This window comes from Andrena cerasifolii, chromosome 1 (assembly GCF_050908995.1).
Source record: "Andrena cerasifolii isolate SP2316 chromosome 1, iyAndCera1_principal, whole genome shotgun sequence".
Classification (NCBI taxonomy): Eukaryota; Metazoa; Arthropoda; class Insecta; order Hymenoptera; family Andrenidae; genus Andrena; species Andrena cerasifolii.
Window position 1 is genome coordinate 33,332,211 of NC_135118.1, and position 22,098 is coordinate 33,354,308.

General features: G+C 42.4%; 3 protein-coding genes across 8 annotated transcripts in view; all 3 read left to right on the forward strand.

Annotated features, from left to right (window-relative positions):
- Positions 1-10,912, forward strand: part of Step (cytohesin steppke) — a 99,914-nt gene extending 89,002 nt beyond the window's left edge. For 4 of the 6 annotated variants that reach the window (XM_076827980.1, XM_076828008.1, XM_076827990.1 and 1 more), the window contains 3 exons: positions 2,542-2,653; positions 4,565-4,792; positions 7,157-10,912. In XM_076827980.1, the coding sequence (XP_076684095.1) occupies positions 2,542-2,653; positions 4,565-4,792; positions 7,157-7,446 (630 nt within the window). In that variant the 3' untranslated portion in view covers positions 7,447-10,912. Of the gene's footprint in view, positions 1-2,541; positions 2,654-4,564; positions 4,793-6,710; positions 6,781-7,156 lie in introns of all 6 variants that reach the window. The other 2 variants (XM_076828000.1, XM_076827995.1) reach the window with 1 other exon arrangement.
- A 1,203-nt stretch (positions 10,913-12,115) lies between these two features.
- Mrpl12 (mitochondrial ribosomal protein L12) lies at positions 12,116-13,621 on the forward strand. The gene is made up of 4 exons (XM_076828019.1): positions 12,116-12,298; positions 12,614-12,845; positions 12,916-13,044; positions 13,119-13,621. Exons 1-4 carry the CDS (start codon positions 12,237-12,239, stop codon positions 13,233-13,235), a joined length of 540 nt encoding a protein of 179 aa, XP_076684134.1. The 5' UTR covers positions 12,116-12,236; the 3' UTR covers positions 13,236-13,621.
- Positions 13,622-14,750: 1,129 nt separating this feature from the next.
- LOC143377102 (pyridoxal-dependent decarboxylase domain-containing protein 1) lies at positions 14,751-21,892 on the forward strand. Its single transcript, XM_076828033.1, has 10 exons — positions 14,751-15,263; positions 15,386-15,571; positions 16,974-17,387; positions 18,134-18,415; positions 18,480-18,551; positions 18,644-18,880; positions 18,949-19,293; positions 19,366-19,651; positions 19,724-19,981; positions 20,060-21,892. The coding sequence occupies exons 1-10, from the start codon at positions 15,198-15,200 to the stop codon at positions 20,308-20,310; spliced, it is 2,397 nt and encodes a 798-aa protein (XP_076684148.1). The 5' UTR covers positions 14,751-15,197; the 3' UTR covers positions 20,311-21,892.
- Positions 21,893-22,098: the final 206 nt, after the last annotated feature.

Sequence of the window (22,098 nt, forward strand, 5' to 3'; positions counted from 1 at the left end):
TAAGGCGGAACCGCACACTCGGCATTCGAGTAACTGTTTACCAAAGTAGTATTCGGCAAATAACGAGCGTTCCGACTCGTGATCGGAGACTGCTAATATTCGTACAGAAGCTCGCGCAAACATGTGATAAATAATCCGCGAATGGTTAGGTTACAAAATAGTCTTCCGACTGTTCGGTTACCCAAATATTCCGATTCCTTTAAACCGTGCCGGTTTGTAGAAGACCTCAATAGAACTATCTGACAATTTTTCGTTTGCGCCCATTTTTTTTTTTTTTTTTTCTGTGTGTTTCTAACACACAGGATGGCGTTTGAAGCATTTCGCTTATATTGCCCAACGAACGATAGTCAGTTTTCCTTCTTCCCTCCTCTCTCCTTCGGGTCCCAGCAGCAGCGACGCACCGGGAGACAGGTGATGGTCACCCATCTTTCCCCAGTACGCGCCCCGTGATGTTTAACTTCGGTGATCTTACGGGAACCGGTGTTTCCATCACGGCCATGGCCGCTGGTGCGCCCATTTTTAGTACTTCAAGTTGAAAACACGCCTTAAGGGTTAATATGTGATTCCCTACTTTCCTGTATATCTTAAAAACTACAGTGGATATAAAAAAATGGTTACAATGAAAACTTAACGACTTTTTATGACCTACAAAACTGCGTAATCAAATTTTTAAATTTCGTATTTTGAACATTAAAATGTTCCCCCACCACAAATTTTAAACAATTCGATTACCTAGTTTTACACGGCATAAAAATCCATTAAATTTTCATTAAAACAATATTTTGTATATTCACTTAGTTTTCAAGATACACAGGAAAGTAGGAAATCACTTTTAAGGCGTGTTTTCACCGTGCATTAACCTTTAAGGCGTGTTTTCACCCTACAAAACCGAAACCAGGCACAAACGAAAACTGGACTGGTACTTCTATCGAGGTCCTCTACAAACCTGCACAGTTTAAAAAAAATCAGAGCGCTCAGGTAGCAACCGAATATCCCTAGTGAGCTGGCAGTGGTTCTCAACCCCGGTGAGCGGATGAGGGTTCTCAACTCTGGTGACGCAACACAGTCGTAATTTCTTTCGATCCACGATATAGTAACACGCTGAGCTGCCACGGGTTCTCAACCCCCCGTGAGCGCGCGAGGGTTCTCAACTCTGCAACGCACTTAAATACCCACCGAGTTCTCCCGCGAATTCCCTCGAATACCCACCCCCCCTTGGCCGTCAGTGTGCGGCCGTTTCAAAGAGTCAAGTGGGCCCTAACGAACGCGGCAGATAGCACAATAGCTGTACGCAACAACGGACGCACGTCATCGCGTGCATACTTTATAGGCGGGCCGAAAGGTCGTGCCTCCATTCGCGCGATCCCTGGCCAGGATATAAAGCAATTGGCGCGCTTCATACAAGTCGCCTGACGGATCGCGGTTATTAGACGAGGCTAACGGGGAAGTCCGTTGCGGTGATTCCTTAATGATAGATTTATGCAAAGTGCCACGGTGCGCGCCAGAGATCCGCCGCGACGATACTCACCGCGCTCGTGAGGAAAAATGGCCACGGAGATCGATCCCGATACAGCATACGGAGCGTCGATTCCACGGGCAGGAAGGCAATCATCCTTCCGCGATAAAATCGTCGATCCCCCGATAAACGGGAACTGCAACGTTAATATCGCATTAGCCGTAGATTTACCGAGCCTTCGACGACGGTCTTCCTTCGCAGCGGCAGAACCGCGGACGAAATGCTTGCCGTCGCGTTTAAAATTCTCCCCCGCCGTTTTCGGCAACGTCGCGGCACTGTTGTCGCAATTAAAGCGAACGAGACTTCCGTGCATTGTTAACCGAGCTTCCTCGCCGATTTTTTTTTGCGGCAGGGGAGTGGGGGATGTAATTACAGACATTTTAAAAACCCGCGGAGAATTTAATCCGCCAACGTATCGCGGAAATTACGAGGGGATAAGAATGGGGTGGAAATTTGCGAGGCGCGTCTCGCGCCGGACTGTAACGAGTGCGCCTTTTATTACTTTTCGTAAACGTTACCTCGCGAGCAGGCAGTCGGCTGCGGTAATGGGAGGAAACGTAGACGGGCTTCTCGGAGAAACTGGAATTTCCACTGACGCACTGGGAGATTCTATATTCCTACCATATTTTCGACTCCGCCGTTCGATCTCCTTCGGCCGGGAATATCTTTGGGTACTTACGACGAGAGAAATCAGGAAACTGAAAGGAAAACTGCGCTGCGTAAAGTAAATTATTCTAAAATCAAAAAGCGAGTTTACAAGAAAATACTGTTGTAATATTATTTAATTGGAGTATTTATTTAAACGAAGAATAATTTATGCATGTTTACTCGCTTACCGCGTTAACCCTTTCAGCGCTGTCAACTTATATATGCTTGCGTTCTGTGCGGACAACGCCTATGTGCGTTCAAAGAGTATGGATAAGGCATAGGGCTGAAGCGTTTCCGCACATGGCGTACGTATCAGCGGTGAAAGGGTTAATGCGGAACCGTCGACCGAGATGAAAGTTTTCTCCGTTATTTTGCAGAGTCTGTACGAAAGTATAAAGACAGAACCTTTCAAGATACCGGAGGACGACGGCAACGACTTGATGCACACGTTCTTCAACCCCGACAAGGAGGGCTGGCTCTGGAAGCAAGGTAATCTTTCGTACGCGGCCGACCTACAGAGTTCGACTGTCTCCCTTTCCGACGTATTCCCGGCTCCCTCTTGACCTGGTATGATCTGAAATGAGAAAACCTCTTTGCGTGGCTGAGAGAAGAATGTCGGCCGAGGCGCGGCCGATCGAAGAATGTCGCGAGCTGTTTCACTCGCCTCGCGCGTGAATCCCTTCTTTTCGAGGAGTCCCGAGTGGATGATGACGTTAACCCTGCATAGCGACGTGTATGACGAAAAAGAACCATTGTGCACCCGCCTTGCATTATTAATTGGAAAAAAATTGTTAACGAGCCTTAATTTCCGAGCCTGAAACGGCTATATGCGAACCAGCCTTGAACAATAGCGTGCATATAACGGGGGCAGTGCAGGAGTGGGTCTCCGATTTGGCTGAAATTTTGCACGGAGCTTGTGGATACCGTGTACAGTAATATTGCAAAAGCGTGAAGCATCATTCTGAATAATTCTTGAGATAATTGAGTTAAAAAAATCTCGTATGTGGCTCCGTGGGTAAGAAGAAAACTGTTTAACCCTTGTACGGAAATTGGGTCATTTTGACCCCAAATCGAATCACAAGTTCTTCAGACTTCTTTCGTATCTTTAAATAATTAATAACCGTCAATAATAAATAATATTTTTTTTAATTTTATTTTTTTCTTTTTATTACTTTAATTTTTATTTTTTCAATTTTATTACTTAAATTTTAATTTTTTCAATTTTATTACTTTGATTTTTATTTTTTCAATTTTATTACTTTAATTTTTATTTTTTCAGTTTTATTACTTTAATTTTTAGTTTTTCAATTTTTTTATTTTAATTTTTTTTTTTCAATTTTATTACTTTAATTTTTATTTTTTCAATTTTATTACTTTAATTTTTATTTTTTCAATTTTATTTCTTTATTTTTATTTCTTTAATTTTTTATTTCTTTTAATTTTATAATAATGTTTTCTTTAATTTTGTATTAATATTTATTATAAAATTATTATAAATAAGTTTGTAATAATTAAATGAACGGAGTTTCATTTTTGTACACTCGTTTCGTGTAAATATTTAATATTATGTCAATCATCCCTAATATATTTCACAAATTGCGTATAAGGGTTAATACATAATCATAGAAATCAGATATTTCAGCCTAATTGGTGACCCAAGCACTCCCCCTTCAAGAATCGCAACATAATTTACTTCCTCCGTCAAAATTTGTATTCTTTCTGCCACAACTTCGATCAAAACACGATTTCCATCCCCATAAGGGATCTCATACATCCGCGGAATACCACCCGCTGCGCGTAAAGCGATACGGATCGTTTCCGTGATGATGCGGGCGGTCAGCGGACGCGCGCTCGAGATAAGCCGCCGGAGGATCGGGCATCAGCCGCCTAGCGAAAATCGATTGGCGAACGGGAGACCGGTAGCGCGCGAAACGGGACAGATGTGCCGGTGCTATGAGGGGTTAAAGGAACGAGTGAGAACATCCTGGAGCGGCGTTTCCCAAACTGTCAGTCCGCCGCGGAGGCTGAAGGCCTAGGATCGCTGGAATATTTTAAGCGTTATGCCGAGAAATTCCGAAGATTAGCGCTCTTAGATAGGGCGTCGCGCCACCGTGGGCATTCCGTGTTCGGCTGGCATTGAGCGACGGTGAAGCGCACCGTCTAGGTCACGCTGGGGTGGGATGCGGAAGGGGTGAAGGGGGTAGCGTAGAAGTTTGGAGAACGGTGCTTCAGGGTGAGTCAGTCCCCTGACGACGACGATATGTTCGTTAAGTCTGTAGCTACTTTTCTTATGTCGTATCGCTTTGTCCCTCTGCTGCCCTGACGGAGACAGCAGGTAAATAGCGCGCGGCGGTGTCGCGAGGCGATCCTCGGCTTCAAATGGGGCGTTTGCTGTTCCAGGCGGACGGTACAAGAGCTGGAAGAGGCGGTGGTTCATATTGAACGACAACTGTCTCTACTACTTCGAGTACACCACGGACAAGGAGCCACGGGGCATCATCCCGCTGGAGAACATTCAGGTCAGGGAGGTGCAGGATCGGCACAAGCCGCACTGCTTCGAGCTGTACGCCGCCGGGTCCGAGTTCATCAAGGCGTGCAAGACCGACAGCGAGGGGAAAGTTGTCGAAGGTACGTCAGGCGGACGGAACTTAATCCGTGCCGCCATCTGCATTGCGACGGGACGTCGCTTCGTATCGCTGTCGCGCTGGCAGCTCGTGCGTTTAGCGACCGAAGCCTGAGCTTCTGAGACTGACAGGGCGTTTAGATTCTTGACGGCCGCGGGCAATGTTATGCACTGCGGGCCACTGGGCGACTGTCATAATATTATAGTGCGAGGGTGATTTGAAAACTTGCGGTGGCACTAATGGGCGAGAACTTTTCCCAGATTGGGATCATGGCAAAGCGATGGACCGAGTATATTATAAATTCGTTCTCCGTTAGGCTGCGATGTTTTCAAATCACCTTCGTAACTGTCATATAATTATGGTACAGTACAGTTGAATGTAGTTACTATAGTGTAGAGGGATACAGATACTATAAACTGTGACATAGGTATCGTCAGTATAGTACAATTGCGTATAGGTTCTGCAACAATTGGGCTGTGGTTGATTAAAGTCACTGCCACTTAGCTGATTATAGTCGATTCTAGTCATCGTGATATAGTCAGTCACAGTCATAATGGTATAACAATAGTGTATAGTCAATATAATATGCTTGCTTATGGGCACTGGTATAGTCACGAATAGTCGCTGTGGTTACTTATGGTCACCGTGCTGTAGTTACTTATAGTCGCTTATACTAGGGTTGCTGCAAAAGTTTCGGGAATGTATCACCTCCAGTGCTGCCGCTCAAATGGTAATGTCATCGTAAAAGTTGATACTTTTTAGGATAGAGGGCCTTAAAAACACAGGGAAATATTAGTTGGCAGAAGTGCATAAATCTTGAAGGAGAATATTTTGAAAAACAATAAAACCACTTACATTCCCGAAACTTTTGCAGCAACCCACGTAGTCACTGTCGCGCTGTTGCTTATAGTCACTTATAGTCATCGTGCAATACCTACTATGACATAGTCGGCTATAGTCACTTATAGTCTTCGTGATATAGCTACTATGACGTAGACGGCTATAGTCACTTATAGTCATCGTGCAATACATACTATGATATAGTGGGCTATAGTCACTTATAGTCTTCGTGATATAGCTACTATGACATAGTCGGCTATAGTCACTTATAGTCTTCGTGCAATACATACTATGATATAGTCGGCTATAGTCACTTATAGTCATCGTGCAATACATACTATGATATAGTCGGCTATAGTCACTTATAGTCTTCGTGATATAGCTACTATGACATAGTCGGCTATAGTCACTTATAGTCTTCATGCTACAGCTACTATTACGTAGACGGCTATAGTCACTTATAGTCTTCGTGATATAGCTACTATGACATAGTCGGCTATAGTCACTTATAGTCGTCATGCTATAGCTACTATGACGCAGACGGCTATAGTCACTTATAGTCATCGTGCAATACCTACTATGACATAGTCGTCCATAATAGTCACTTATACTGCACTAGTTATAATTAGTATATAATATAGTAGTCTCCACTGTATCAATTGCTAACTATAAACGCGTCACTGGTCACGAATAAGGAGCCAACTACACCAACTACTTTAGTAACTATTAATTAACTGTAGTAATAACTTGGAACCTTTATGATTTTGCTCGCGCGGTAAATTCCTCCATTTTACAATCCTCAGGTGCAGTGTTAGTTTCTCATATTTCCGCGCATATCAAAATACTTACGTAATTAGCGAATTAATTCCCGCAAGCAGGGGTGAAGGAACGGGGGATTAACGAAATGTGGGGAATGGAGGAATTCGAGGTGCGTGGTGAACAAAACGTCTTTCTCACGTCGCGATCGAATCCCGTGCGTGTTTCGTTACCATTCAGCGCGCCCTTTTTATAGCACGCCTCGCCGTGCACTGGGTAATTGCGGCAGGATATCGCGGTAACCGTTATTCTCTCGTTTATTCCAGGTAAACATACTGTGTACAGAATGTCGGCGGCCACGGATGAGGAGAAGGAAGAATGGATCAAATGCGTGCGGTAAGTCGTTGCCCGGGTACGCGAATAATTAACAGAAAAGCCTTGAGGTCGCGGTCGGTGCGCTTCCCTAGCCGCGTTTTTACGCTACCGTGCACATATTAATAGAAAAATAACCGCGTGGAAGCGTTAAGCGCGTTACAAACACACATCTACAAGGCTGAATGTAGGTAATAATAAAATAAATGTTGTTATCTTATGATTTGGCTAAAGCGGTAACGTACTAGCCTACGACTCTGAAGTTCGCGAGTTCGAGTCTCCGCTGACCCAGTTATATTTTTTCACACGATTTTCTTCGCGGAAAATGTTCGCCAGCGGTTACTCCCCTTATAAATCGACTTCTCTCAATTACAACTCGACATTTTCCGTTTGATTCCAGGCAAAGCATATCGCATAACCCCTTCTACGATATGCTGGCGGCCAGGAAGAAGAAGGCGCAGAAGACTAACGTGCACTCGAAGAGTTAAACGCTGCCACGGACACAGCTTCCGAGAGGAAGCTTGGCGAGACACAAGACTGGTTTATTCACGAGCCCTGCGCCCATGGCTCAGGGTCGTGGAATATAATCAAAACCACATAATTTGGGCGGAGATTCGTCGGAGGACGCGTGCCGCACGCCGACGATATCTCGCTGGAAAGAGGGCTCCAACCAATTGGCTGGGGGGATGATGGATAATCATCGTCGACGTGTAAAGTGGGCATGGTTGGCGACAGTGTCGAAGGACGCATCTCAGACAGGGGAGAAAGAAATGCCATTGACTGACGGCAAGGTAAAGTCCTGGCATCGCGTTTAGGTATGAGAACACGCCGCGGTTTAGGGGCCTAGAAATTCTCTTCAAAGTGTTCCCCCTGGAAAGAGATGAGCACAGAGACGTTCAAGTTAATTCACCATGCTCGAGGGTAGAGCCTTCTACTCCCTGTAATCCGCCACTGAGATAACAGCGGAGTACGGCATCGACAGACGTGGAACAACGGCGATCCTGTTTTTTTTTTTTGTAGGAAATATTTAAAAACGTCGTCCTGTGTAGCTTCGGCGGAAAGTCCCTAGAGAAGTATGACGCGAGTAGCTTGCCGCGGCGAGAAGCTGTAATTCTCGGCGGTCAAGAAGCGAACGAATTGGAAAGAGTGAAATCTTTCGTACTTCCTGGCAGCTTTAGGAAATTGCATCGAGGTTCGAACTTCCTCGCTTCGGGCAGCCCGTGAACGCGTGGGATATTTATTTTGTACAGATACCGCTTCGCACGTTGTGTCCTTTCGCGTGCTTCGCCGGGGAATGAAGGGAAAGCAAACGAAGGAACGTAGCGCTGGACAAAGACTTGACGTGAGAGGAGATCGGTAAGACGCGTGTTATATGTGATAGTCGTGTATTTATTTGAAAGCCAGAAAGAAACGCGTATAGATAAGGCTAGATAATATGTTTCCTTTGATATGCCACTATTAGCCTGAACTGTACATTGTCGTACAGTTAGCGAGCGTGGCGTGGTTAGCCAATTACGTGACTGTATGCTAGGCGATATCGGTTTCCCTTTCGTTTAAATATATTACGTATTATAAATATAAATATATACATAAATATATATATATATAGAGAGAGAGAAATATACATATTGCGACGTGGAGCGTGTAGCTTCGTGCATTATATATATAAATATTGCAATATAATAGTTATTGATAGGGCAGAAAAGTTGAAATAGCAACTTGATGAGATCCAGTCAAGAGCCTGCATCCTGGACAGTATTTACATTCGCGCGGATTACAGTGATGGTTAAAAGAAAGTTTAGAAGTTGAGCGACGACAAAAGTATCGCCATTCGGTAAGGAACTATGTCCATTTCTATATCGCGCAACAGTTAGGGGAATTCCCTAGAATAGGCCAGTGACACCAATATGATAAGTGAAGTCCAGTATTGAAATTACATATTTCTATAGCTATATGAAACATATCAGTTTTGAACTTTCTTCTGATCGCCACTGTGAAATGGAACACGAGCAGAATTCAGATCTAATAGGTTTTTTTGACCACTCAGCATGCTGGGTACTCGAAATGATTTATTAGATTGTGTTATTCCAGGTAAACAATGTTAGACGAACATGTGCATCTTCCAGTTACTTACTTCGATTCAGTCCTTTGGGAAGCCTGAGTAACAAGGGTAGAAAATACGATGAACTTTTTTGAAACAATTTTTTCAATTCAATTTAATAATAGTTTTTTTTATAAAGTGGCATTTTTATAGTTCTGTGTAATAATTAATGCTAATCGCACTTATATTCGTATACCTGTTTTTTCCCGAGAATAATACTTCTCGGATAGTAGTCAACGATGAACCAAAATTTTTGAGCTTCCAAGTATTCCAAATTATGAGGTTTTGAATTCTCGAAATTTCGAAGTCTTGAATTTTCGAGATGTCGATCCAGCGGTTTTGGAATTTCAGCGTCAAATATTTGCAATTTCAAATATTCAACGTATTGAAATTTCAAATATTCAATTTTTTGCATTTCCAAATATTCAGCTTTTTGAAATTTCAAAAGTTCGATTGAAATTTCAAAATTTGAACTTTTTGAATTTTCAAAAATTCGATTGAAATTTCAAAATTTGAACTTTTTGAATTTTCAAATATTTAACCTGCCGAAGTTTCCCCATTTCAACTATTTGAGTTTTCAAGAATTGAACTTTTGGAAATTTACAAATTTCGAATCTTCCAAATTTCAAAGACCTGAATTTTCAAACTTTCTAACTTCCGAATATCAAATAGTGTCTCCACATTTCACCATATTTTCTCCGTATTTATTCTAAGAGAACATACAGATCCGTGTTCGGGTTAGGAACCTTTGAACATGTAAATCTTCCCAGTTTAAGACTCATCTGAATCTTAGCCAGCTTCGAGTCACAGTCGTGTTTCGTGTCAATGCGTGAATGGATGAAAAAAAGTGAGAAGGGAAAGATGCGGGTGCCTTTGAGATCTTGTTCAAGCTAGTCGTAACACAGCAGATCCGTCATGCGCGTACGAGGTAACGGAAATTTAAAAATTCACGTTCTTTTTGCTATATACAAGGAAATGTCGAACATCGAAAACGCCTTATTACGATACATTTAATAACGAAACGCAGAATTAAATTATAGGTGAATGAATCGTAGGGCATAAGTTTTTTAACGTTACGCTATTACTCATAGTGAAGAAACGCAAACTGTGCTACAAAACGATGATTTGTATTCGATCGTAGTTTTGAGATTATATTGCACTTTCTATTCGATCGTTAATAGGACAACTGTTTCGTGACTGTTGAGACCCGTCCTCGAATTACCTTTGTACAAAATATATCTTCTCTTTCTATCATCTGCGGTTATACATTAGTAACTAACGCCTGAGGTTTTTCGATGGTCGTTGTGTTTGCCCATTAAGGTTTGCCAGAAACGTGGTGGGTTCCATGTTTTCACGAATTTATTATAGATGTAAAAAGAACACTACTGGTCACGCGTCGTTTTAGAAGTTGTGTAAAGTTAGTTTAGGCGAATCGCTTCGTTATCTCGTTAACTCGTCCTCCTTCGTGTCATGTTTCCTTTGAAGAAATCGTTTGAGGTTGATGTAACATAATTTATACTTGATTACATAGAAAAGATGGATTGATTATCTTCGCTATTGCATCGCGTTGAGAAGGGACTATTAAACTGTTATACATTGTGCGCTCTTAGACCGAAACGATATTCGACCTTTTATTTTCAACTGTATTCGAATAATTGGTAAAGTATATTAAAATTGTTATTTAATGGAAAAGGGAAATCTAATAGCGATGAATATGTACCATTTTAAAAGTTACTCGAAGATCGATCAAAATTAATTGAAAAGTGTACTTTCATAAAGTACCCGTAACAATTGAATTTCTAATAGATCATAGAATCGAAGCACACGTAGAACGACGATGGAAATACATGTATCGATAAGATAATTAATTCAATCTAAAAATTGTATAAAGGGCTGTACTATACGGCAAAGAATCTGTACATTTCGTTGTATATTATTTTCATGCGATAACTGTTATGTATTCATAATGATCTGTGTACTATATCTACGACCTTATATGTATTAATTTAAACGTAATTAATAAATATTTCTATTTCGTAAGAAACATAAAAGAAACATCTTTTGAAATATTCTTGTCCAGAATTTTGAGTATCAAAACAGAAAATAAAGAAATCAGAAATTAGTTGCATAGTCTATTAGGAATTGGAGAGACCTAACAGTTTACAAGCCGATACTTAGATTTTTACATTTTTCCAAGACTATTTTCATCCAGTAACGTCTCTTTAAGGCAATGCCTTTGAAGCTGAAATTTAGTATACCTCTTTCCACTTCATGTTCTCCTGATATATTGGCCAAAATCTGGCGAAAATTTTCAGAATCCACAAAATTGGGCTTTGTAACAGGAGAACATGCCGTCGAAAGAGATGGCACAAAGTAACGTCTCTGGAGAGCAAATCAAAGAGCGAGAAGTGGCACAGATGTTTCGAGACAGTGACTGTTTAACGAAGAGACGCAGAATTTTGGAGCGCCTCTTGAAAGGCCTGCGCCTCTTATTTGCAACTTTAAGGCGATGCCTTTGAAGCTGAAATAGCCACTAAACGTTTGTTGTCATATAGCATATATTTAGGTTATATTTTCTGTCACTTCGAGGAGTCGACCACATAATAATCACGCGCATCCAGTCTGCGCATTTTCACTAGCCCAATTCAACATTTAATACAATTTTGTATATATAATGTTTGTTGATAACTGCTTTCTACAGAGGACGTGTAATAAGTGTATTTCATGTTCTGTTTCGGTGCTTTGCTAGTAAAAAAATGTCTAACCTAACAAATTTCATTTTCTGGGGACATTCCCTCATCTATTTTCCCTTTTCACTTAGAATTCCTTACTGCTAACGTAGAATATTGTAGCATAAGCACATTTCAAGTAATTAAAATGTACAATGAATTTTCTACGTTTACAGTACCAGCCGACTTTCCGTTTAAATTTTTATAAGTATAACGGAACAGCTGAGAATTTCTTTCCTTATTCAGAATAGAATACAGAAATAGCAAACAGCTCCCTCTCGCGTTCACCGGGTAATCGTCGATCTATCGGAATTACCATTTCTGTGCAGAAAAAAATGCTGTAATACCGACCTGCCGAATCGGCCAGGTCACGTGACGTGTCTACCCCCTTAATTTTAATTCCCACCGCTCGTAGCATTGTAATCTTATGTTAGACCGAGTCGATAACGTTGGGTGTGACACGAAAATGGTAAAGGGGGTGCGCGAGCCCCCCGCGCATGTGACACAAAGTTACATTGCGTGATAGGTCTATCATATACCTGTTCTATGATAAAACACTTTTGTGTTTCTTCCCATTATCGTCCACCGGTCGTTATTATCGTGGGTAGAACACTCGTTCACGGATTAAAGCATATATTAAAATAAGCATAATGAATACACTACGATTTGTCTCTCGACGAAACATTCATCAGTTTCGTCAATTTCACAAATGGTGAGAACCAACATCTCGTAAATGTGCCTCTAAACTAAACGTGATTACATAACCTCACTTTTGTGTACATCCTTAAAGACAATGCACTTTACATACCCCGAAGAATTCAATTCACTTTTTATATATCACGTTTTAATAACCACGCCCTATATTAGCGTCCCTTAATTAAAGAATTTTCAGAATTGCCACGTGGCAGTAGCAGAAAATATATGAAAGCATGAAATACACTTTTCTAAGAGGATACAGTTTACACACGGAAGCTTCGCGTAGTATTAATTAGTCCCGCATCTCGCTCACTCTGCTTTGTACTTTCAGTGTCGTTCAACGAACAGAAGTAGCTGCCGCTGTCAGCGAAGCTACACCATCTCCCTCCGTTTCAACGAGCAGCGAACCAGAAGTCAGCTCCAAAATAGACCAAATTGCCAATCAAATCACCTCTTTGAATCTAATAGAGGTAGCACAATTGAGCGACTTGCTGAAGAAGCGATTAAACTTGCCAGATGCTCCGATAATGCCTATGGGTGGTTTCGCGGCACCTAAAGCTGAAGTACGCATATTCACTCTCTTTTTAAGCCAGTATGAAATCTGAAAATATACGAGGAATCATTCCGTTGCAGGAAGAAGACACCGAGCCGCAAGTAGTACAAACAGCGTTCACCGTTAAACTAACAGGCTTCGAAGACAAACAAAAAGTAGCTTTAATAAAAGAAATGAAGACTATATTGCCGGACTGCAATCTCGTACAGGTACGATGCCTCTTTCGTCGCGTAAGACTTTCTCCGACACATTTCTTTCGTCATGTCCACTTCCTTCTTTTCAGGCTAAGAAGTTCGTGGAAAGCGCACCAGTGATAGTCAAATCAGATCTCCCAAAAGACGAAGCGGAGAAGTTGAAAGAAGCTATCGCTAAAGTGGGTGGCACGGTCCAAATTCTGTAATTCTTTGCCATTAACTTGTGTAAATATACATCCAGAAAATCATTTGTACGGTCTGATGGTATTTCATATAAATTCCTACATCAATTAGATAAATGCAATCTGACATAAGTTTCTTTCCTGCGAATGTGCATTCTCCATGTCGGATACAAACATTGTTAAGTTCTTTTATATGTTACTGTACTCTGTAAAAGCATTTTTATTTGCATTTGTAATACCTAATTCAATCATGTGTGCACGTGTGACAATATTTGTTACGTAACTCCTAGTACGTTTTTTAACAGAAATGCCTAATAATTCGATAAATTTGTAATTCGTGCAAATTTGTACATACAACGTGAAATTTGTGTAGACAGTATGTAAATAAATAATGGCATGGGGGCCTTTAACGCCTGCGTTTTATTTATTGTATTAAATTATTATATAGTGCTTCACTCCGTCTAATTTTCATGTGGTGACGTTTTGACCAAATCGACTTTTTTTTGTGTATTTTCTTAATATTTGGGGTCCCAATGTGCCCAACCATAATACTTTTATTATAGTAAAATTCAAAGAAATAAGGGAGTTATACAAAACGGGAGAAATCGGAGCGCCTAAAATTACCACGCATTTTTCTCGAAATGACGTTTTTCAAACAGGGCGCAGAAATGACTCGGTTAATTTTCATTCAATTTATTTCAAATTTTCCACGCCGGCTGTAAATAAGATCATCAGTTGTGCGTAAGGAATTTTTGATTGGGTAATTAGTTGCTCCGAAACGTTGAAAGAAATGCGGATTTTCTTACCGTTTTTCGTCACTTTCATTTCGAAAGTCCGCAATATTTTTATTAAACCCGTACGTACGACTGAAGCTATTGCCTCAGATTTTAAGAAAATGTTACAAATTTTTATTTTAAATCTACTGTTGCAACGCTAGAGGTGCGCCCGTTTTAAACAAAATGGTGCATCGCGTCATCAACTACTTTGGCTACAATGATCAATATTTTTACATGATACTTTCGGGAAAATTTTGTTCAAGATATATACTTTCTTATGGCAATAACGATATTTTATAAAAACTTTTAATATTCCAGAAACAAAGCCTCGAAATTAGCCTTTTCTCGGCCGGCACCCTGGTTCCCCCATAATTCAAAATATATTCACAACCGAATACTTATATTCAAAACTTTAATACTCGGTACCCAAAAACTCTGCGTTTCTCAGAACGTCTCAATCCCATAACTAAGAATATCCATACATATATTGCGATAAGGAAATCCACGAGCAAGCATCATCTATGGCCTTATTTTAATGTTGATTGACAAGTCTTACCAACTGTCCCATCACTCTACTCTGTCATTCTACTCTACTCATTCCATTCCTGCCCTACTCTCTCTCTCTCTCTCAACCACAAACGCCCAGTTTGCCAAGCCCGTAAGTGCACGTAAGTATAAAAGCAGTGAAGCATCCAAAAAATAATACACATTGACCGAAATGAATTAAATCCCTAGCTCGCGATATTTTTACTCCTTGACATTTCGCGTGCCTCCCATCCGCGACGAACTTGAGTCCTAATTGCTCGGATCATCGAAAGTCCTTCGCGCGAATTAAAAGCGCAGGTGCGCTAACAAAGCACTTCGTATGCAAAGTATCCGGTTTTCGAGTTAATCAACGAATTGAACAACTGGCGCTGCGATAACAGCGGTATCGATAAAATAAGGGCCGTACCAACTGGCGTCCGCCGTCTTCCTCTAATTCCCCGCGCGGCACGGCTGCGCCATAACAAACCATCGAATAACCGCTATCGAGCGCTACGGCCGCTCCGTTTTAAGCGCCCCCCGATTATAGAAGATCTATTCTCGACCATCCGAGGGGGAAGGTTGAAAGAAATACATTTTTTTTTCATTCCTCCCTTTCTCCCGACGTGCCGCGAACTTGGACCTGACGAGGACGCGACGGCACTGCGCCACGACGACTACTGCCACGATGGCCGAGGAGACTGACACAAACGATAAAGCGACGATGGAAAGTATAGCGCAAAACATACTCGAGGTTCGTGTCAGCCGTGATCAGGACAGTGCTCGACAACGTAATAGCGCCTTTCGGAGTGTCGAGAGTGTGACGGGTACCAGCGACGCAGCATTATTCGGGGTATTTCTCTGTGATTTTGACAGGTCAGTGCCGGAGGTGGGTCCGCATCGAACCAAGTGGCCGCGCTGGAGTTTCAAGCCTCGCAGGTGACAGCGAGGCTCGAGGAAGCCGTGGAGAGGGCGGCCAACGGTGGCGGCACCACATGGAACAATCCCTCGGGCTTCCTCTCGCAATCGAAAACCCCTGACGAGATATTAACTTTGATTCAGGTAAATACAACGCTAGCAGAAGCCATTGCTCCGGCGACATTGGCCGTTTCCGTGGGACCCGTTATGTGATTGGAGGAGGGCTCGCGTGGTCATCGGCGACCGCTCGTCACGTGGTCGTAGGATCGCCGCGAAGCGATTGGTCGCGCTCGCGGAGGCCTGCCAAGTGGCGGGTCTTTTGAATATCGCGAATTTCATTCGACGAAAGTTTGAATGGGATTGGGTATTTTATGCGTGATGAGAGTAATTAGGCGCTTTAAATGTACAAACTGAAAATAGAGATCGATAATGAATATTTTGTATAAGCTCTCAATCATCGGTAAAGATGGGAAATATTATATCTTGATTGTTAGGAAACAATTTGAAAAGTTATTTGAGGAATATGGAATACTTGTACACGTGTATGTTAATATAGTCAGAGGCACAGTAGTCTTTCCCTATTAGTGTTATCAGTAGCACTATTAAAGGGTACACACCTAGGACCGTGAAAAGAGGGGACTTTTTATGATTTTTTTTTACCTGTAAGTAATTTTGTTAATCAAAAATCGTAATATGCATTTAAAAGCTTATAACTTAAAGAATATTTCCAACAAAGAAAATGACGATAATTCGTCTTATTCCCGTATAGCTGCTGTTGAACATAGCAGGGTCGTCACATAAGGAATTTGCAGTGCCAAAAATATCTCCTCTGGGTGTCATCCAAAAGAAAAAAAAAATGTCCCGTAAAGCATGCAAAAGAAAATAGTCTTTATCATACGCTATTTTTAAAATTTTAATTTTTAAAAAAAATATGAGTGTTTGAACTTTAACTCAACGCAATGCAATTTCTCAAACAAATTTCATCAGTTTTTTAATGGTTAAAACCAGACTGTGGATATTACAAAAAAATCCATATGATAAAGACTTGATATTGAAGTGAAAAATAATCGTGCCAAGTTTCATTCAAACCGGTTCTGTAGTTTTTGAAATATCATTGGCAGGTAAAAGTGAGATAATTTTTTTTTAATTTACAGAAAATCGTCGATTCCAGGGCCGTAGTATTGACCTTCCTTTGATGTTGTAGCTTCTACGAATTCATTATTTAAAAAATCGATTGTTCCGACCATTCTAGGTGTATGTAACCCCTTAATATGGTCCTTGAAACTAAAAAGAATCTTTGGTCAAGTCTCATTTAAGAGACAAACTTTGTGATGCATTATTATTCATATTTTATCGAAACATCTGCACCAAACACTGGGTCACGTTATCTTAGCGACCAGATATACCGTGTACGATATCTACTAAACGAGTTACGTTACAGCAAGATCATCAAAATTTCCTAGGCAGTGCCACAGAGACAACACAAGAAGAATTAAAGTTTATGCTTCTACTAGAATTGAATGTAATTGAATAATTTGTTTCGTAGGATTTGGTAATACACGAAGATGCTCCACAAGCAGTGGAGGATGGCTCGATGGAGACGGCTGCGAGCCAAGTGGCAAGTTTGCCAACCTTGACGGCTCCAGCGAGGTTGGCGGTAATCACACACACCGTGTCCGCTTACGCGCTCGCGCTCCCAAAGTCGCACGCCCAGAAGCTAGCGGGTCGTTTAGCCGCTGACACTACCAGATGGCTGAGCCACATATTCCGTTTCGTCGACTGCGCCTCCTCGTTCCACGAGGACCACCTGGAAGGCTTAGTCAGGGTGACGAGGTTGGCACTGCACCGAAAATACCCCCGGTATATGGAAGACGGCTTCACAGCGCTTGCTGTCTCGCCACCGTTAATTTACAGCTCTGTGGCTGCACCTTTAGGTGTCGTCCAGCATCTGTGCAGACAAGTACCAACCTTCAACTTCGCTGTATCTCTAATTAACCCCTTACATAACGAATTAATGCGATACCATGTTGAGGCGACCATTCGTCCCTGGAACACGATTTGTGTCCCCGATTTTATCCCCAATTCTGAATTTAAGGTAATCTCGATTTTCGCGAATAATCCCCGATTCTATATTTCTTCTTTAAAGTTACAAAATAATCAACATGAATGCGAAGCCACGAGTTTGCTATTAAAATTCTACTAATTTGGCAACAGTGTAACCAAGTCCATGAGAAGTAGAGGTGGTCCCTAAAAAAAAATATCTCGTGTTCCCGGAAACCCTAAGGATAAAATGCTTACCATATACCACGGACTAGAGATGAACAGTAAGCTCTCGCTATAGGCTCGCCTCAACTATGCGTTGAGCGCTCGTCGCTGTCCCCACCACTTCTTGGAATCTTTCGGTCGAGAGTGAGAGGGATCGAAAGAGTTGACGTGACGTTACCGTCTGCTACGAAACGGCTACGCCTCTGTCTCTCTCTCACGCCATCGGCGGCTCGGAATCGTCAACGCTATTCGTTATTCGCTCACCGCCAGCCCCGAGCGCGAGCCCATAGCGAGAGTTCACTGAATATCTGTCTTTGAAGTCAATAATACATCAAAGCTGACGTATCGCTCTCTGACGCAGCTAAGTGGTTGCTAGTATGCAAGGGGTTAACGTCTATCGCAGCGAGCAACACCTAAGAGCCTGTATCTTGCATCCCGTAGCTCTCTCTGCCGCTTCACTGCGTAAGGCCCATCCCCCACAACACGATGTTCGGGTCACGGTACAGTATGGACGTCTCGGCTTTGGAGCGCCGCTTGGCGGAAGACACGCAGTCGAACAGCGTGACGCCCCTGCTCGTGCTAGCTGAAGCAGGTTCCGTGTTAACGGGACACTGCGACAACATCGCCAGGCTGCGCGCCATTTGCGACAAGTACAATGTCTGGCTACATCTCAGAGGACATTCCCTGGCTGCCTTGGCGCTGAATAATACAGCGAAGGATTTGGTATGTTGACGGCACTGTTGGGTTACCTTGATTTGGGTCTGTGATGCATATTCTTCTTCTTCAGCCTTCGAAGGTCGCAGACAGTATAACGCTGCCCCTTGGCATTTGGCTTGGTATACCATCGTTACCGGTAGTTGTATCCTTTTAAGTAAATGTCATACGATGCAAGTAGCTTGCTGTTTTAACGCAGCGTTAAAGGTTAAGCTTGCCCTTAACATACACTCGCAGACACTGTACAGATTGGCAGACACGAAAGGCGGACGACCTACCCCAAGAGACACAACTTTGTCCCTGGTGTCGGGCTTAATGGCAGACTCGCTATCAAGACGTTTACCGACCTTGCCACTTTGGGCTGCTTTGCAGGCGTTGGGTCGAGAAGGTGTACATAACAGATTGAAGAGGTGCTTTCTGGCTGTGGAGGAGTTGTACAATAAGATCAAGAAATTCAGTTGCATAAGGATATTGGTAATTCAGGGGCAATATCTCCAGTTTCATGCTTCGCTTCCAGTTTGCACTGCTCAATGTACTTGCAGAGCCAGCCACCAGGAGGCGAAGCAGGATCCTATACGATAAACGAGCTACTAACGAACCCTGTCAACAATCCCCAACTCTTCGAAGCAGTGGCCAGCGTCCTAGTGTTCCAATTTGTGCCTGCGGACAGGGATCCCCAAGCGACAGAGCGCGTTCCCCCATATTATGACAAGCTAAATTCCTGGCTGGGGCAGATTCTTCAAAGGGACATCGAGAACGTGGAAATAGAGCTGTGCGAGATCGAGCACCATGGCGTTGCGATTCGCATTTGTCCTTTGGAGAACCCGGAACAACCACCTTCCACCGAGGACATAGATAACGTGGTGGCTTGTCTCGAGCAACAGATAGTGAGTTGATTGCAGCGTTGAATAGGTATTTATGGTTCTAAAGCACACTACATTGCCATTGTTGATTTACAGGAAATACTACTGGCGACAGTGGAGCATAAAGAAACATTCGTAAAGTTAGTCTCAGAACACGAATTGTTACAATTAGTGGAGATGCCAGGGTGGGCAGGCTTAGGTGGAGTACGCTATGTTCCTCCCACTTGGATTCACATTATGTCGGACCAAGCGAAGGAGGAAGTGAATCGATTGAATACGCAATTAGTGGAAGCTTTACGCAGCACGGATGCAGCGTTCTCTTTGGGCGAAGGAGCAGACGGCTTAGCCTGCGTACGGTTTGGAATGGTTACTCAAGACACAGGTGACTTTGAATATTCCGAACAGGCTCGAAGTATTGCTACCGGAATCCAAGTCTACTTAATTGTACTTGCAGACGTAGCAGATTTATTGTCGTTGGTCCTGCAAGTCGGCCAGGAAGTGGAAGCCAGTTCCAAGTTACTGGACACGATATCCGAGGTGGTGAAGAGAGGCATCGAAGCAGCCCAAACAGATTTAGAGAGGGAGAATGCGGAGAAGCTGTGGCAAGAAGGCATCCTCAGGCATGTGCCTGTTGTCGGAACATTCGTCAATTGGTGGAGTCCGCCATCCAAAGAGACCGGTGTTCGCGGACGTAGCTTGAACCTTCAAGCTGGTAAATATTCAAATAATGCTGTTTACAGTATAAGTACTTCCATCTAGGACTTTAAACACAAATATCTTCCAAATACAGGAGTTGTTGAAAGCACAGAGAACATTTACAAATACCACATGCAACTTCAACCGAATTCGACAGTGATCAATGGGTCTGGCGCGAGGACCCCGCCGCAGCCTCTGGTGCAAACTCCAGTTGGCGCGGGGAGCCAAAGTCACAGTCGTTCGTCAAGCCATTCCAGCCTGCAAAGTGGCAAAAGCAACTCTGTGATCACGAACGCCGCCTCCCATCCGCAGGTGAAAGAGGAATCCGGCGAGGTGAAGTCGTAGTGAACGTCAAAAGACACAGTTGATCGGCAGTAAATTGTGCCTAAGTCCGCGGACTTGGCAAAGGAACGGCGCTCTAGGTGAAATGCTCGAAACGTTTCCCAGCGGAGGCTACACCCTGCGCTCCTAGCGTAACGGCAAACAAGCATTTAGTCCCTAAAGCGTACGTACGTCGAAGAGCTTGGTAACTCAATCGAGGTGAACACGCCTGGGCCCCTTTTTGTCATTCTTTTCTTCTCGAAATAAAATACTTTACGTTTACTTTTCTGCCGTGTTGAGTCGACCGCAATCTTCTCTCGTCTATTCTATCTTTCTTTGAGAATCTATTGAATGTGGCTTTGCGTACTTACTAGGCCGGTACCATGTAAAAAATGTCATTATCGCGGTGGGAGTTAACGAGCATTAACTATTGTTTACCGACGTATTCCTCACAGCACAATGGTCAGAGATATATCGTATTATCTTGATGCAATTTCCAAAGTCATTCGGTTGGCTTTAGTTAGTTCAAATGAATAACAATATTCCAATACAGGCTAAGAGCTAACGTAACTATAATAGAATAACTAAGTTCTAAACGATAGAAATTCTGCACGAAGTTGTGTGCGCATGCGTCCCAAATAAATTTCTCCGCAGCAAGAATTCTGTTCTATCCTCCATCCGTACTCTCCAACAATACTTCTATTTATCACCGATTCAAAGCGATCCAACGAGACGAAATCGTGATCGCTTCGAGCGTTTTAAGGACAGATACTACTTTTAAACGCGTTCATAATTTGTAAGAGCCTTTTTTATGGATACGGAGAATCCAACGAAACGCGTCGAAATAAGAACGACGCTCTATCATTAAAGTAACAACTCACCAAAGAGACGCTTGCAAGGGGACTGAATCACATATTGGTCGTCATTTTGGCTCGAACTGCACAAACAGGTGTTAAAAGGGAATTTAGAAGGTGAACGATACTAACAGTATATATTACAATTTCACAAGAGGAAGCTATCTTCGTGTCGCAGGAAATGAGGGGATTCTCCACATTAGATCAGTGATATTAACATATTGAATAAAGTCTAGTATTTGAGTTATTAACACGCGTCAACTTACTTTTGACGACCATCCGTAGCGATGTACTTTGCGCATAAATAACGTACTGATTGCGTAAGACGCGTTACATGGAATTCTGTAAGAAAATCATATTCGACGTTCATAATCGATAATCGAGAAAAATGAAATTTCATTTCAATTTTCCACGAATTTTTTAATAGTGTATCTTATGCATTCAGTATGTCTTTGCGCACAGAGTGACACTACATTCAGTGTAAACTTTGATCGAAATTGGAAACTAGAATGTCGCGCAACATGCCTCGTTAGATCTTTCGAATACGACTCGAATTGTTGCTGATGTAATATGTAACTTACGATGGGGTTCGCATTTAAGAACATGAATAATAAGGAAAACGTTCGCAATGCTATGGTATTCGGTAAACTGTTGACAGATACATTGAGCGAAAAGAAATTGAACTGTATGTATATTTATGTACCAAATTGTTGTAATAAAGTATTACGATCGAATAAAGAAATTCAAGTGTATGCTGTCGTTTCGATTAAATGTAGGGAGGAGCCGAGTGTTGGAGTTGGGAGATATTAACAGTTCGAGTGGCGTCGGCGTGTTTTCACGCCGAGGAGGTTGTCATCCTGCACGAGGTTTATGCGTTTTCATGTTTTGAAACGCAGTGAAAGCGTCTCAATGTTTACTCGGGGCAAATTAAGCAAAATTTTACCTGCGACAGTTATTT